Source organism: Miscanthus floridulus, chromosome 17 (genome assembly GCF_019320115.1).
Source record: "Miscanthus floridulus cultivar M001 chromosome 17, ASM1932011v1, whole genome shotgun sequence".
Lineage (NCBI taxonomy): Eukaryota > Viridiplantae > Streptophyta > Magnoliopsida > Poales > Poaceae > Miscanthus > Miscanthus floridulus.
Window position 1 is genome coordinate 63,139,284 of NC_089596.1, and position 16,342 is coordinate 63,155,625.

General features: G+C 39.2%; 2 protein-coding genes across 2 annotated transcripts; both read left to right on the plus strand.

The window, feature by feature from the left end:
• Positions 1 to 233: 233 nt before the first annotated feature.
• LOC136516488 (probable manganese-transporting ATPase PDR2) lies at positions 234 to 10,772 on the plus strand. Its single transcript, XM_066509894.1, has 22 exons — positions 234 to 407; positions 482 to 770; positions 875 to 967; positions 1,061 to 1,263; positions 2,815 to 2,887; positions 2,957 to 3,129; positions 3,207 to 3,372; positions 3,854 to 3,958; positions 4,024 to 4,134; positions 4,214 to 4,300; positions 4,414 to 4,596; positions 4,668 to 4,718; positions 4,789 to 4,914; positions 5,019 to 5,098; positions 5,308 to 5,416; positions 6,468 to 6,596; positions 7,441 to 7,506; positions 7,615 to 7,686; positions 7,904 to 8,052; positions 8,452 to 8,563; positions 8,661 to 8,777; positions 9,435 to 10,772. Exons 2-22 carry the CDS (start codon positions 522 to 524, stop codon positions 10,494 to 10,496), a joined length of 3,516 nt encoding a protein of 1,171 aa, XP_066365991.1. The 5' UTR covers positions 234 to 407; positions 482 to 521; the 3' UTR covers positions 10,497 to 10,772.
• A 1,367-nt stretch (positions 10,773 to 12,139) lies between these two features.
• On the plus strand, positions 12,140 to 16,093 carry LOC136519018 (uncharacterized). Its single transcript, XM_066512688.1, has 6 exons — positions 12,140 to 12,391; positions 13,161 to 13,262; positions 13,346 to 13,768; positions 13,841 to 13,926; positions 15,339 to 15,690; positions 15,804 to 16,093. Exons 2-6 carry the CDS (start codon positions 13,205 to 13,207, stop codon positions 15,956 to 15,958), a joined length of 1,074 nt encoding a protein of 357 aa, XP_066368785.1. The 5' UTR covers positions 12,140 to 12,391; positions 13,161 to 13,204; the 3' UTR covers positions 15,959 to 16,093.
• Positions 16,094 to 16,342: the final 249 nt, after the last annotated feature.

Sequence of the window (16,342 nt, forward strand, 5' to 3'; positions counted from 1 at the left end):
TACAAAATGAATTGGAACGTATGACACAGTCATTTGAAAAAAAAAATAAACCGTAAAGATGCATCATGTTTGTAGCTATATATATAACTAATTAAAAATAGTGTGCTATTATACTTTAACTTTAGCATCTTGTTCATCAAACCGTTCAGTTTCTCTCGGATCCACCTGTTTTAGCTTGGCACAAACTTTGCTTAAATTACGAAAGGAAAACGAAAAGGAAAAGTCTCGAGAATTCAGATCGTCGTGGGGATTCCGCATCGTAAAACCACTGAAGACGAGGCGGACGACGAGACGGAGAGTAGAACCGCGCGGGCGACAAAAGCCCTCGCGTCGGTCGCGGCCGCCGCCCGGCGCCCGCCCACCACCGCCGGTCGCCGCCGCCGGTCGAGTCCCGTCGAGCCTAATCGGTAAACCCTCCCCAAATCTCCACTTGTGTCACCTGTTTGGTCCGCATCAGGACCCGATCTGAGACTCTCGGCAGCTCCGCAGCGCTCTCCGATCCGGGTGGCCGCGGCGCCGGCATGGCGCGGTTCGAGGTGAACGGCAAGTCGGTGCAAGGCGTGGACCTGCTGCGGCGGCGCCACTGGGCGTCGCGCCTCGACTTCTGGCCCTTCCTTGCGCTCTATGCGCTCTGGCTGCTGCTCGCCGTCCCGGCGCTCGACTTCAGCGACGCTCTCATCGTCCTTGCCGTGCTCTCCGCAGCTCACATCCTCGCCTTCCTCTTCACCGCCTGGTCCGTCGATTTCCGGGCCTTTGTTGGGTACTCCAAGGCGAGTTGCCTCTCAATCCTTAACCCATCTAGTCAGCATTATCCATATCTGTTTTAACTCTTTAGATTTTAGGGCTGAACGGCTTGAGCTTGGCGATATTGTAGGTCAAGGATATCCGTGCCGCTAACACGTGTAAGGTGACTCCGGCTAAGTTCTCGGGGTCAAAGGAGATTGTACCCCTGCACATTCAGAGAGTTGTGAGTTCAAAATCCTTTTTTTCCCCTGAGAGCTTGTTGCGCCTTCAGTTCTCTTTGGGGGTTACTGAGTGTGTTGTTTGAGTGTTCGTTCAGGTGGCCTCAACTTCGGCTGCAGGTGAGACAGAGGAGATTTACCTTGATTTTCGGAAGCAGAGGTTCATCTACTCGGCGGAGAAAGATAACTTTTTTAAACTCCGGTACCCAACGAAGGAGTTGATCGGTCATTATGCCAAGGGCACTGGTTATGGAACTGAGGCCAAGATTGGCACCGCTGTGGATAAGTGGGGTAGAAACGTGTAAGCTGCATCGCTGCTCCCCTCCCTATTTCATTCTATGCTTTCAGTTGTTGAGCTACAGAACCTTTAATCAAAGAATTGCGTAGATCAAAGAATTGTGTAGACCAAACAAACACGAGAAACACAAATGTAGTTTAAGAGGCTAAGGCTGAACTTAATTTAAGGTTAACGTCTAACAATGCCCAATTGGATATTAAAATTTGCTCCATGCAGCACTACCTGAAGGAAATTCACAATTCAACTTATGGGGAACCCACTATGAGAGGGGATGAGTGTTGCTGACTTGTGATGCACGTTTATTTCACATGTTATCCAAAGTAGACTTGTACTATAACAGGTGATTCAATTGTGGACTAGATTTAAAAGAGTAGGCAAGTAGCTGAAGGAATTTGTGCATACATGGATATGCTACATAACTTGTTGCTATAGTGGATTCCCTTCGTACTTAGGGCCTGTTTGGATACAAGGGCTAATTGCTAGCTACCTAAAAATTAGCCCAAATTAGCGTTAGTGCATCGAAACAGGAGGGCTAATAGGTGGGCTTTTTTTTTTTTTTGCCATGTCTTCAACTAGTTTTTAGCCAACTAGCTAGCCAATCACAGCTAATTTGGGCTAATTTTTAGCCCCAAGTAGTAACTAGCCATGTGTATCCAAAGAGGCCCTTCGTCTGATCACAAATCCTTGTCCTTTTGGACATACTTGCTATCCAACTTTTGGCTATAAATATTCTAAGTGTTCAGATTGGACTCCTGGATCTGTGTAGGGAAAGGATGTTGGCAATTATTATAATTTTGTTTTTTGTACATGTAATATGATACCCCCTCTGATCACAAATACTTGACACGTTTGACTTTGCATGGTCTTCATTTCGTATATTTGACCATAGTATATTCTTAAAATCCTTCAAATATAAGAGATTTTACAAGCATTTTAATTACAAATAGGCACATATAACTTACATGCTACCAAATAAAAATAATGTATTACTCCCTCCATTCCAAATTGTAAGACATTTTGGCTTTTACTAGATACATAGCTTTTGCTATGTACTTAGATATACACTATGTCCAAAACGTTTTTACAATTTGGCATGGAGGGAGTATTTATTAATGTATTTGGTTTATGTTTGACCAAATCTTGTCCTAAACGACAAGTTTTTTGTGACCGGAGATAATATGTTTTAGTGATCACTGCATTTTGGAGACCATGCTACCATCCAAAACGACATGTATTTCAGTATTTGTGACTAAACCGGTGGGAGGATGCAGTAATATCTGCAACATCCAACTTTTTTAATTCCAAATTATGAATACTAAATAGAGGAATATTTGCCGCAGGGATGATCTATTAGTAAAACTAAAGTAAGAACATAGTATGTGCCTAGGGAATTTCAGTTATGGACAGTGGCTGTGGTTGCATCTGAATCTGTATGTCTTAAATCAAATAACCAATGTACTAGTGATTTTTGCATCAAATTGAACATAATAGATCTCTTTTACCATATGAATCTGTCTAGCAACAGTGGCTGACAATATTTATTGTTCTCTCCAGATTCGAGTATCCACAGCCCACATTTCAGAAATTAATGAAGGAGCAAATCATGGAACCATTTTTTGTTTTCCAGGTTACTTTCTTTTATCTCAATACTGAGTAAACTCACTTATATATCTTTAATGAGGGCTTCTTTATGCAGGTTTTTTGTGTTGCTCTTTGGTGCCTGGATGAGTATTGGTACTACAGTTTGTTTACACTTTTCATGCTTTTCCTGTTTGAGTCTACTATGGCAAAGAATAGGCTGAAGACATTGACTGAGCTAAGACGTGTGAAAATTGATAGCCAGATTGTGTTGACCTATAGATGTGGAAAGTATGGATCCTCCATTTCATTTAAGTTTTTTTCTGTTTCAGCATATATCCCATCCTAACTGCGTGTTTTTTGTTCAGATGGGTTAAAATCCCTGGAACTGAACTACTACCAGGAGATATTGTGTCAATAGGTCGCTCAACTAGTGGTGAAGATAGATCTGTACCAGCAGATATGCTATTGTTAGCTGGGTCTGCAATAGTAAATGAAGCTATTCTTACAGGAGAATCTACTCCACAGTGGAAGGTTTTCTTTTGTTTTCTCTTGGATGTATTTAATAATTAGAAAAAAATAGTTTCATTGTGACAGTTTGTGCTTTCAATCCTATTTTTAAATAATGCATTCTGGTTGCCATTCTAGTTTATAAATTGGAACTGAAGAGTCATTTACTGGACTATTACAGTATGCCATTCTTGCACATTCTGTATGAATCCATTACAATTTACAACAGTCAACTGTGCTTAAATATTAAACTAAAAACCAATGCTTTACATGAAACTACTAAAATTTGCGACCAAGTTTCCGGAGGGCATTGGTTCCGTAGAAAAACCAAGCTATTATCCAGTTCATTTTGTATAGCTATTAATAGTTCAATCATTATGGGAAGCGGATGAAATTGACAGTATGCTTCAATAGCATCTGTATTTTTGTCGCACAAAACCCTATTCTTATGCCTTAACTGCATAATTATTTGTTTTTTTTTGGCTCTGGCCACATCTACTGATAGGTTTCAATTTCTGGACGTGGTCCTGAGGATATGCTATCTATAAAGCGGGATAAGAACCATATCCTATTTGGTGGCACTAAAGTATTGCAACACACTGCAGATAAGGTAGATACATCTCCTGAGCTAGCTGTCTGTGCCCAATTCCGTTGCTGACATGTTTATTTTTATAGTCTGTAATTCTTCGAGCACCTGATGGTGGCTGTCTAGCTTTTGTATTGAGGACTGGATTTGAGACTAGCCAAGGGAAATTGATGAGGACTATCTTATTTTCAACTGAGAGGGTAACATCTTCTTCAGTAATGAAAGTAAATTATCCGAAGTCATGAAAATCTGATGCCTGCATTTTAATGAAAATAACAGGTTACTGCAAATAACAAGGAAAGTGGCCTGTTTATACTCTTTTTGCTCTTCTTTGCAATTATTGCGTCCGGTTATGTGCTTATGAAGGTAACACCAGTAACTATATTATCTATAGAGTGAATCATTATTTTTTATCCTATTCTTTAGCCCATTTTGCCTCCTCTTGTCTTCTATTGAACCGTTGTTTTATTTGTGTATAGGGACTAGAGGACCCAACAAGGAGTAGATATAAACTGTTATTGAGTTGTTCATTGATTATTACTTCTGTGATACCCCCGGAATTGCCAATGGAGCTCTCCATAGCAGTCAACACATCTTTAATTGCATTGGCCAGGCGTGGTATTTTCTGCACAGAGCCGTTCAGAATACCGTTTGCTGGGAAGGTTAGTAAGAAACCTTATGAGTCCCTGTTTCTCCTTTCTTTTCAAGCTTTTTAAGAGTTTTCTTTGATCAGGTTGACATATGCTGCTTCGATAAGACAGGGACTCTGACATCAGATGATATGGTAAGTTATATGCTTAGTTTATTTCCTTATTCAATCAGAGGCTGGGGGGATGACAAACCCTGTGTTTCAGGAATTCCAAGGTATAGTTACTTTGGAAGGTGACGATGAGTTAATATCTGATGCAAATAAGCTGCCCCTCCGAACTCAAGAAGTGCTTTCCAGTTGCCATGCATTGGTATTTGTCGACAACAAGCTGGTATGTCGTGTGCAATTATCTAATAACTAACTGCTTTTTAGGTGGTCTGACGTATAACCTAGTAACTGTGAAAACGTTTGATGGTATCTTTCATCTTAATAAAGGTTGGTGATCCCCTCGAAAAGGCTGCTATAAAGGGCATAGACTGGATCTACATATCTGATGAGAAGGCCATGTCTAAAAAGTAAGCTGCTGTATGTATTAACCTGCATAAATATGTAAGCAAGTGAGCTTATGATCAAGTGAACCTGATGAAATCATAAAATTCAATATTATTGTTGTCACCAGGAAAGAATATCTTGGGTGGTTATTAGTTATTACTGCTTTTCCTGCTCCACTGCGAGCATAAGGTATTAAATTGTATGTGTTAATTCATGTTTTCTTTCATCGCAGGCCTGGTGGTCAACCTGTACAGATTGTGCACAGGTACCATTTTGCTTCTCACTTGAAGAGAATGTCTGTTATCGTCCGTATTCAGGAGAAATTTTACGCTTTCATTAAGGTAAGAATTCTGAGAGATCCAATGAAATTTTGGTCTCATGGTTTTACACAAGTTGTTACTCCGTCAGTTCCTATTTGGGGTAGTTCAGAAACAGTCTCTTTTTGCGTTGAATGTAAATGTGATCATAGTTGTAACATAATGAAACATATTATTTGCTTGTAACATAATGAAACATAGTATTTCTTTGTAACATAATGAAACATAGTATTTTCTCTTGTTCCAAGACATCTATACCTTGGAGGAACCAAAATGATCTTCATAGGGTTTTGATACATTGAATATTTAGCGCTTGAGATTTGGAGCAAATGACAAGACAATTCTCTGTAGTCCATACCATTGCTCCGGAAAAAAAGGCAGAAATTTTCATCAGATCTATATTGACAGCAGAGATCTCTTCTATGCTCCCCAACATTCATCCACATGATCTATTTAAAGTTGAAAGCTGAGTTCATCTTGGTCATCTGCAGTTTGAGCAAATCTTTGAAAAGTCTTATCTCAAATTGCCTGTGTACTCTCTATTAGTGTGACTATGGTATACTTTTTATCTTTATTTGCCTGTATATGAACTAAATTTGTTGAATGAAATCACCATGGGAGCCCCACTTCTGTTTCTGCTAACTAGAGGAAATCCTTTTCTAGAATTTTCCAAAACGGCAATGTCAAGTCTTCAGAAAAAAAATGTCAATAATATATGGACCTCAGTGAACTAATGATGCAACCAATGCTCCATTTGAAACTATGGTTGGATCAATCTACATTAGAATAGCTGTTATTCAGTAGTCATGTGCAGTATCTTGCTTTCTACCACAGTTAAAAGGGAGAATATTGTAGCTGGCAAAAAAAAAGTAAAATCACAATATCTGTTGAGTTTCATAATTTGGAAAACAAGAAGGCATGATTTTTTGTTTCAGTCCATAAGAACTTGTCAGTCAAATTGTTTCTCTGGTTGATGGTCCTGTGAGATTCCTTTTAATTCTTTTTCCAAGATCTTGTTTAACTTGATCTTCTTTTTCTAGATATATCCATGTGTCTTATATTTTGTGATCTTCAGGGTGCACCAGAGACCATCCAAGAGAGATTAGTTGATTTACCTGCTGCATATGTGGAGACATATAAGAAATACACACGGCAAGGTTCTCGGGTCTTGGCTCTTGCATACAAATTGCTTCCTGAGATGCCTGTAAGTTTCTGTTGATATTAATCATGTCATTTGCCTATAGCCATTCTCTTCTATTCTGTTATTCTTTTGTCAGTGTACTTCCATAAAATTCCTGTGCTAGAACAAAGCAAAAAACTTCTTGATTCTTTGATGCAAAGGGACCGTCCAATTTCTAACTGTCCCAGCATTGTGGTTGTGATAATCCACTCTACATGCATGCAGCTTGTGGCATGATCTGATGGAATTATAAATTCCCCGAGCCAGAACAAAGCACAAAACTTTTTGATTATTGCAAAGGGATCATCCAAATTCCAACTGTACCAACATAGTTTTGTGATAATCCAATGATACTTCACATGCTGATGTGATACTCTGATGGAATATTTACTGGAAATTGGGATCCTGTGTTTTTTATTAACTTTGATGGTGCTGATGTGCTAGTTGAAATGTTGCTGTTCAAAGAATTGTTGCTGTACAAAAATGGGAACTTGGAAATGCATCATTATACAAATTTCATAATTGTACTCTTTATATGCTATTTGATATGTTTTGATTCGTGCACATGATATCTGTCACACTGAGCTAATTTATTCTTGAAAGGTCGGATAATGATGTATTTTGAAATAAAATACATTTCCCTTGATGTTTATTCACTGGCTTGGGGGTCTAGAAGTTAGATTTCATGAAGCATATTTCATTAACTTATTTATTTAAACTTTCAAACAGAGTTTATTATCTGCATACATTTAACTTATTATCCTTCGAATTTTACAGCTATTGCATTTTTTTCATATCTTTTTGTTTGTTTTTCTATGAAAAGTGTATCAGGTTAGATTTGTTTGACCTCTTGGTGTTTAAATAACAGGTTAGTGAAGCTAGAAGTTTGGAAAGGGATCAAGTAGAGAGCGACCTAACATTTGCTGGTTTTGCGGTATGTAATCTTCCTCTTATGCATCTTTTTTTCTCTCAAAATTATCTTAGTTACGTTGGATGACATGTTTATCTTAATTCTGTGGCTGTGTTGGATTGTTGGACTCAGGTCTTCAACTGTCCTATAAGGAGCGACTCTGGTGCTGTCTTACAAGAACTGGGACAATCTTCCCATGACTTGGTATATCCTCCTATTTATCTTGTAACCATTTATTATTGGTAATAAATTCAGCTGTGCCGGAAACTTGTTTTCGTGCCAGTAATGTTATACATATACAAGTACATTGCCCAAGGCTAGCAGACATGCTAGTGTACTCGTAGCAGCAACCTTTGAAAATTTGTAATGCTATTTCTGTTTTGTTTGACTAATGTGCTTATTGGCTTGCTGGTGTTATTAGGTCATGATCACTGGAGACCAAGCGTTGACTGCCTGCCATGTTGCTAGCCAAGTACATATATCTTCCAAACCTGTTTTGATCTTGACACGGATAAAGACTGGTGGTTTTGAGTGGGTTTCGCCAGATGAAACTGATAGAGCTCCATACAGGTAACTGTCTATATACAGTGCTTGTATCTTTGCTGATTCTTTTGTGTTGAGCTCGTACCTTGTTTTCTTGCCTGGGAAATCTTTACCCTGTTCCAGTGCGAGAGACTGAGAGTAGGCTGATCTCTCTCTTCGCAACAAATATTATGTTGCTTGTTTTATGAGACTAAATTTTTATAAAGATTATAATTGTGTCCCATTTGTCCAGGAAAAATGATTATTATTACAAGCATTTCCTCAAGTTAACAAATAATACAATTTCTTTTCTCTTGTTAATCTCTCAGACTTAGTGTTGATATATTAAGTCTGTTGTTTAGCATCTCTTCTGGCATTGTTATCACATACAGTTTGTGGCTTGTTTGTGTCCTTTTGAGTTGATATTGTGTATATGTTGTTTTGCAGTGCTGTGGAGGTTGCAGTGTTATCAGAATCTCATGACCTTTGTATTAATGGGGACTGTTTTGAAATGCTACAAAGTACTGAGGCTGTTCTCCAGGTTATCCCTTATGTGAAGGTATATGTGTGAACAGATTACCTCCCCTGTACAAAATATGAAAGCTTTCATTTGTATGCTTAGCGGTTATTATAGTTTTTAATTGTCATTCTTTTAGGTTTTTTCACGTGTTGCTCCAGAACAAAAAGAACTTGTACTGACTACATTCAAAAGTGTTGGGAGGGTGACACTGATGTGTGGAGATGGAACCAATGATGTTGGTGCACTGAAGCAGGTGATTACCTGTCCTGTATCCCACTTAGTTTTGCTCAATTTACATAGAAAACTACTCTATTATTCTGGTTTCTACGACCTTATTGCACACAGGCATATTATTTGTTACCATGACAATTATTGCATTGATCCTGGAAGTGTTTACTGACACTGATTGTGTAGAGATTTTTCGCTACAATTGGTGCCTTATATTCATGTTTCTTGTTTTATTAGTTGAGGGCATCATGGTAATACTTCTTACCTGTTATGTAATATAACAGAATGTAATTGGACATTCTTTACACTCTCTTAAGAGGTGGCTTATACTTATGCTAGAAGTATGGCACATATGGAAGAAGTTTGAGCCAGTAACTGTGAGTGGCAGAGGTCCATGCTACTGAATACTGATATGCAAATTGACCAATATTGGCCTGGTGTTTTGTTCTTTTCATTACCTGTTTGATGATAAGTCATAACTGTAATATGGTGATAGTGAACCACTTGAATGATAATAATTTTAAAATTTCTGACCTCAGGCAAATTCTACATTGCTTTTATTAGGCCTGTTATTTTTCTACTGACACTTTGAATTTGTTTACTGAAATATAGGACTCTTGTTAACTACCTTATCATATCATTGTTTTTGCCATTCATTTCATGATCTTTTAAAAAATTTCAGGCACATGTTGGCATAGCTCTTTTGAATGCTCAACCAGTTCAGAAAGTCGACTCAAAATCCAAAGCTGAAAATAAATCTGGGAAATTGAAAAAACAGAAGCCTGCTAATGAAGCATCATCACAAGTGATTCCAGCAGCTAATAGTTCTGCTAAAGCATCGAGTAGCCGCCCCATGACTGCTGCTGAGAGGCAGCGAGAAAAGCTGCAGAAAATGTTGGATGAAATGAATGATGAAAGTGATGGCCGTTCAGCACCAATTGTTAAGCTTGGTGATGCTTCTATGGCTTCACCTTTCACAGCAAAGCATGCCTCTGTTGCCCCTACTGTTGACATCATCCGTCAGGGGAGAAGCACGCTAGTCACTACACTTCAAATGTTCAAGATTCTTGGGCTCAATTGCCTTGCAACGGCTTACGTTCTCAGTGTCATGTACTTGGATGGTGTCAAACTGGGCGATGTTCAGGCTACAATCATTGGTGTCTTTACTGCAGCCTTCTTCCTCTTCATCTCCCATGCTCGGCCACTTCAAACACTGTCTGCAGAGCGGCCTCACCCTAACATATTCTGTGCATACGTTCTGCTCTCCATTCTTGGCCAGTTCGCCATGCACATATTCTTCCTCATCACAGCTGTCAATGAAGCATCAAAGCATATGCCAGAGGAATGCATTGAGCCCGACTCAGACTTCCATCCAAACCTTGTGAATACAGTTTCATACATGGTGAACATGATGATCCAGGTGGCAACCTTTGCTGTAAACTACATGGGCCACCCATTTAATCAGAGCATATCTGAGAACAAGCCCTTCAAGTATGCGTTGTATGGAGCGGTTGCTTTCTTCACAGTGATCACATCAGATATGTTCAGGGATTTGAATGACTACATGAAGCTTGAACCCTTGCCTGAGGGAATGCGTGGCAAATTGATGTTGTGGGCTATTCTAATGTTTTGTGGTTGCTACGGATGGGAGCGGCTTCTGCGATGGATATTCCCAGGAAAGATGCCTGCGTGGGAGAAGCGCCAGAAACAGGCAGTTGCAAACTTGGAGAAAAAGCGAGATTAGAATCATTTTTGCTGTCTGCACTTTATTCTTTACCCTTTGCTGCCCATTGGTTACTTGGCAGTACATACTGATCATGTTTTGGCATAATTGCAATCTAATCTGTAGCCTAGGGGAATTTTGGGAGTGTAGGCCCTAAATGATAGGATACAGGGTCGGCACTTCACATACTTGTCATGATTATTAAAATTTTCAGTTACCATATGTAAGCTGATATTAGATGGCATGAATATCGGTTGATATTAGATGGCATGAATATAGGTTGATGTATTCTCTCAATTCCAAATTATAAGTTATTCTAACTTTCTTGCATAGTCAAAGTATCTCAAGTTTGATCAAAATTATATAAAGAAAATTACAAAAATTGATGACATCAAATAGGTATACTATAATAATATAATTAATAAAGAATGAAGAATCTAATTATATTTATTTGGTATCATAAACATTATTATTTTATTATATAAATTTGGTCAAACTTGAGAAGTTTTTAAGAAAGTTGATAATTAGGGACGAAGGGAGTGCAATGCAAAATACATAAGCTATGCTAGGCTTTCATTCTTTTACTGTTATAAATGCGCAATGATCTTAGTAGCCCTTTTGAGGTGATATCGATGTCGAAAACTAAAATTTCTGGGTTGTGTCGATGAAGATCCGTTTCAGTGTACATCGCAATAGTTTTTTTAGATAAAGGATAAAATATCCGGTTTCATAGAATTTTGTGTTTATTGTTATTTCCCTCTCTTTTTTTATAGAAAAAAAACATCTTTTGGTTTCATGTAGCGTTAGCATGGGCAAATATACTAGTATAATTTAGTGAAAGCTTTGATCGATAACTTGATCCAGTACAGATTAACCTTGGTAAGAGTACAGACTACAAAGAAGCTTCTGATCATGCTTAAATAATCACTGCGCTCGATCGACTGTTATGGTCTGTTTCAGGGAATCCATATGTCCGTTCTTCAGTATTCTCTTCGGTTTAAGGGATTGATGATTGATGGTGACAATAACAGAAAAGTAAAACCAGCTATATTAATAAGCATGACATAAAACGAAATGATTGCCAAGAAAAATAATATTTACACACAACCTAACCGACCATAGCAATTTTTTTTAAACTACAGACGCTCACAACGCACGCATGCACAATACGTATGTAAACCTATCTTTATGAGTTTCTTCGAAAACTGGGTCGGCAAATCCTTAATATTGACAAAGGCCCCGTTCGCTGGTCTGAAACTTGGCTGAAACTAGCTGAAAAACATTGTTCCGGCTGAATTGTTGTGAGAGAAAAACACTGTTCCGCCTGAAAAAAGAAGCCGAACAAGTCGAATATAGGGTAAGCCGAACAGGGCCAAAGTTATCATAGATGTCTTGCTATCAACGAGAATATTTCCTGTAAGCGTAACTTCGTTAAATTCTAAAATATTCATTCTAACAAAAACTTGAACCCAGATCTGACGTGCCAGGAAGGCTCTACAGGTCCTTCCGCACGACCATAGCAAATGCTTTCCATGGGCCTGGGAAGTGGGCTCAGCGCTGGTCGAAACAGACTGAACGGATTCACCGTTGGGCTGGTCTGCGACGGAGTTTAAAAGGCCTTGCCGCCTTATGGGTCCGTAGACAAACATTCACCGACCCAAAATCCGACCGTTGCCTTCCCTTTTCTTCGTCTTTTCTCTCTCGCCGCCCCCAAATCCTCCGAGGTACCGCCGGGCCGCCGGTAACGCCACAACTCCCGCGCGTGCCGATCGATACCTGGCAAAACAGCGAGCGCAACCGCCGCCGAGCGGTCGTCCCTTCTCTTCCAGTCCGCTGTCCGCGTCCTCGTTGCTGCTGCGTCCCGGGGCGGAGTTGAGTTGAGATACAACGGGCCGATTGACTTCTCTCCTGCGCGGGTAAACCCTACCGCTTCTTGGCTTGCATCGATTCGACTTTGCACTGATTTCGTTTCGCCGTCCCCTTGCTATGATGTGCGCAACCAAATCGAATGTCCCGTCCTGTTCTTCATGTAATCGCGCGCTCTAGGGATGGGATGCCTCGTTTGGGGGTTCTGTTCACCCTTATTCACTTTTGCCACGTGGTAGATATTCCGTCCATTTATCTCGTTTCTTGCGCCTAAGATTTCAACCCTCTTGTTTTGCTGAAGGATTCTAGTCGCGTCCTGTATCGTCTAATGCTATGACAGGGAAGCCAAAAGGAAATCCTTCCGTTGTTAGTTTGTTATAGGCTGTTTATGTAAAGTTTCAGTCCGATATTGCCTGATTTTTCTAGACGAGATGTGCGTTTTGATGTTCTTGGGCTAGAGTTTCAACTAATCTAGACCAGAGGCTACCGCTGGTCCAAGCGCTTTGATGATAACCCTTAAGGCTTCCCCATGAGAAGTGCTATTATATAGTCTGTGTTAGATTGCTCTGCCACCAGCTGTATACTTTTGCTACATCAAATTTCAGAATCTATCTCTGTAAGACGTAATGCAGTCTGCAGCAGTTGTGCTTTTCCCGTTAGTTAATTCGGTTGAAATGTTCAGTCTGTCTTAAATTAGCATCTGCTTAGCACATTTCGAAATCGTTTTCAGTTTCTGTATATCTTAATAGTGTAGGGAAGTTGTTGTTTAGTATTTCTATATTCTGAGTATCTCCCCCTTACCAATCAATTGAACTCCAGTCAGGTTTTCATCGAGGTAGAGAAAGATACCTTTCTGTCCGGTCATGGCTTTGCCAGCTGCAGCAGCTGTTTTGCTTGATGAGAACATGCAGATACATAAAGGTGAGATTGTTTTCCCTGGAAACTGTTTTGTGACTAGGAAGCTTATGAAACATATAACCAACTTGTTTGATCCACATGTTCAGAAAACAGGGTTGATGCACCAAGTGCCAAACCACTCAAATCATCAGCAAAACCTGAGAGGAAGGCTCTTCAGGATGTGTCTAACATTCATAAAGGCACTGCTTTAAAGAACAGATCCACCATCAAAGAGAGCTCCACCTTGAAAGAAAGGCCTGCACTTCACGATGTGTCTAACAACCTCAAAGAGAGGTCCATCCTGAAAGAGAGGCATCCTCTTCAGGATGTGTCTAACACCCGCAATGAGAGGTCCATCCTGAAAGAGAAGTCTGCTCTGCGTAGCCATGGAGCAATTAAGAATCCAGTGAATATTTTTGCTGATGATGAAGAGACCAAAAGGTGTCATGAATGGGCTAAGGATGGGATTGAGGGCACTCACTTCACTGGAAATGATTCTCAGAAGTTGGATAAAGATGCGCTAGACAAACGTAAGAGTAAAAGTCTGACAATTGCTATTTTTTGTTTCTTTAATACGTGGGCTAATCATGCATTTGATATAGGTATCAAGAAGAAAGTGGCGAAAGTTATATCAGCATTGCATGGCTGGTCACATGAGGTATTTGATCCTGTGATGTTTCCGGCTGCGGTATGTGACCCAACAGTACAGTATTTCACAATTAATTCAGGGTGTCTGTAAGGTCCAAGTACTTTACCAGAGATTTAGACGATAAATCGTATTACTTTTGAAATAGTAATGTCTGTTTCTATATGACCATGACGTGCAAATTCAAACCAGGCAAACAAAACTTATTGTTCTTAAATAGGAAATTGGAAAAGTATATCTTCTTGCTATTTGGTTGCTTAGTTCACCTAAGTGATACAGATATACAATGGTTCTTAGACGGCTAGAATTATAGGTTAGCCAGTAAAATCATTTATCACGTAGCTTTCCAGTGCCAACATAGTGTGTTATTTAATACTTTGTCCTAGTATGTTCCGGTAGCCATAAGCAAGGAAGAGGAACTTGTGGCGATAAATTTCACTTGTTCCACACTTCTGCTAGCTGAAGTTGGTTGATAAATTGATTAGAAGAGCTTAATTTTGATGGTTCATCCATGTCTAGCATGAACTATATCATGTCTTTTGTCATGTAAGGTTATATATTGCTATGGACTGACAAGCTTGGTATTGTTGCCGGTAATAATTATTTTGACAAGATAGCTTGTGAGATTCAGAAATGGGCACTTGCAGCATTTGTTTATCAAGAAGCATATTCTGAAATGTAAAGTGTCTTTGAATATAATTACCCTGTTTCTAGATGTTGGAATTTTTTTCGTTGCCAGTAGTAGTACTAAAGGATACTGCTTATCTATGGATATGTATTGCATCACAAGATATGGACATCTTGTCCCGGTTTAGGTTTTTCATTTTATGTCACCTAACAATATCTTGTGACATCAGAAGAAGCAGTCCTGCACATCTTACTTTTCATTTGGTATAACAGTGCTGCTAGTATCTACTAAAGTTGGTATAAGTTTGTTTTTTGGGGTCCTGGGCTGTTTTCTCTAAATGTTGCCCTGTACATTTAGCTTAATGTCCGCGCTGATATAGTGATAGCTACCAATAGAAGTTCAATTTTGTCTATAATCATGTCACATGTCAACAACATTTCTGGTTTATTTTCTTTCTCTAAGAGCATTAAAACACTTGTCGCACTAGTTCTATTATGTTTCTTTACCTTTTTTTTGTAGTCTTTTATGACCAATGGTGAAAAAATCTGTGTCTTGAGTGTATTTTTGTGGTTGTGTTGACACATACAAAATGATCAGTTACTGTTTAAAGTTTAAACTTCTGTATACATCATTTGATTTATTCCTGCTGTATATAGCTCCATTTGTTTATACGCTATCTGATATATTTGAATTCGTAACTTTTAAGCAAGTAATCAACATAAGTGGAAGCATAATATTCCACAAAACACCATTTCTTGACTTCTCCATTTTTCTCATCTCATCATTAAACCAAAAATGTGCTATAATCTGTCTCTTTATGATTTAGGAGGTTCCCAAGTTTTCTGAAGAATCGAAAGAGCTGGAGCTGGAACCAGAGATTCTTCCAGACATCACTTGGCGTCTCTCTACTTCAGGCAAGAGGGATGATGCACCAAGGGCCAAACCACTGAAGCCATTACTGAAGCCTAAGCTTCAAGAACGAAAGGCTCTTCAGGATTTGTCTAACACCGTCAAAGGGAGGCCTGCTCTGCGCAACCATGAAGCTGTGAAGAACCCAGTGAAAATATTCACTGTTGAAGAGACCAAAAAGTGTCATGAATGGGCTAATGATGTGTCGGAAGGCACTCAATTAACAGGAAATGATCCTCAGAAGCTGGATAAGGACGTGGAAGACAAACGTAAGAATCTAAGTATTGTGATTCCTCTTTGGTTTCTTCAGTAAGCACATGGTTTCTTCTTCTCTTCAAAATGTTTCAGTTTACTTGCATGTAACATACACTTTCACATGCAGGTGACAAAGCACAGCTGGTTGAAGATTCTCCTACTGATGATGAGCTTCACGACTACCCATTTCTGGAGCTTGACGACTACCCATTTCTGGACAACAATCCTGTTAAGTTTGAGCTGAAAGATGAGCCAGTGATTCCAGATATTGGAGCAAACTGAAGAATCTATGCCCACCGAAACTGAAAGCTCTGCTTGTGCTATCGTTTATGCTGCTTGTTCTGTAGCAATCTATATAGTATGATGGTATATGTTTCTTATTCTATAGCAACCTATGTAGTTTGAGCTGAAAGCTGCTCTCCTGAAACATCTCCTCAAATGATATTGTCTGGTTGATGTCCTGAATCAGCTACTGAATAAGCTAATGATTGCATGAGTATCCGTGGATGCACAATAGAAAGTTCAGATTAGTTATGCTAAGCTTTTGCAGTTCAGAGCAACGTTTTTTACTAGCCTTTTGGAGGTTATATTTTTTTTTAAAAAGTAAAATATCGATTAGTTATCTGTCCGTGTTATTGCGGTTGCACATGAAAGAAATTTGACCTC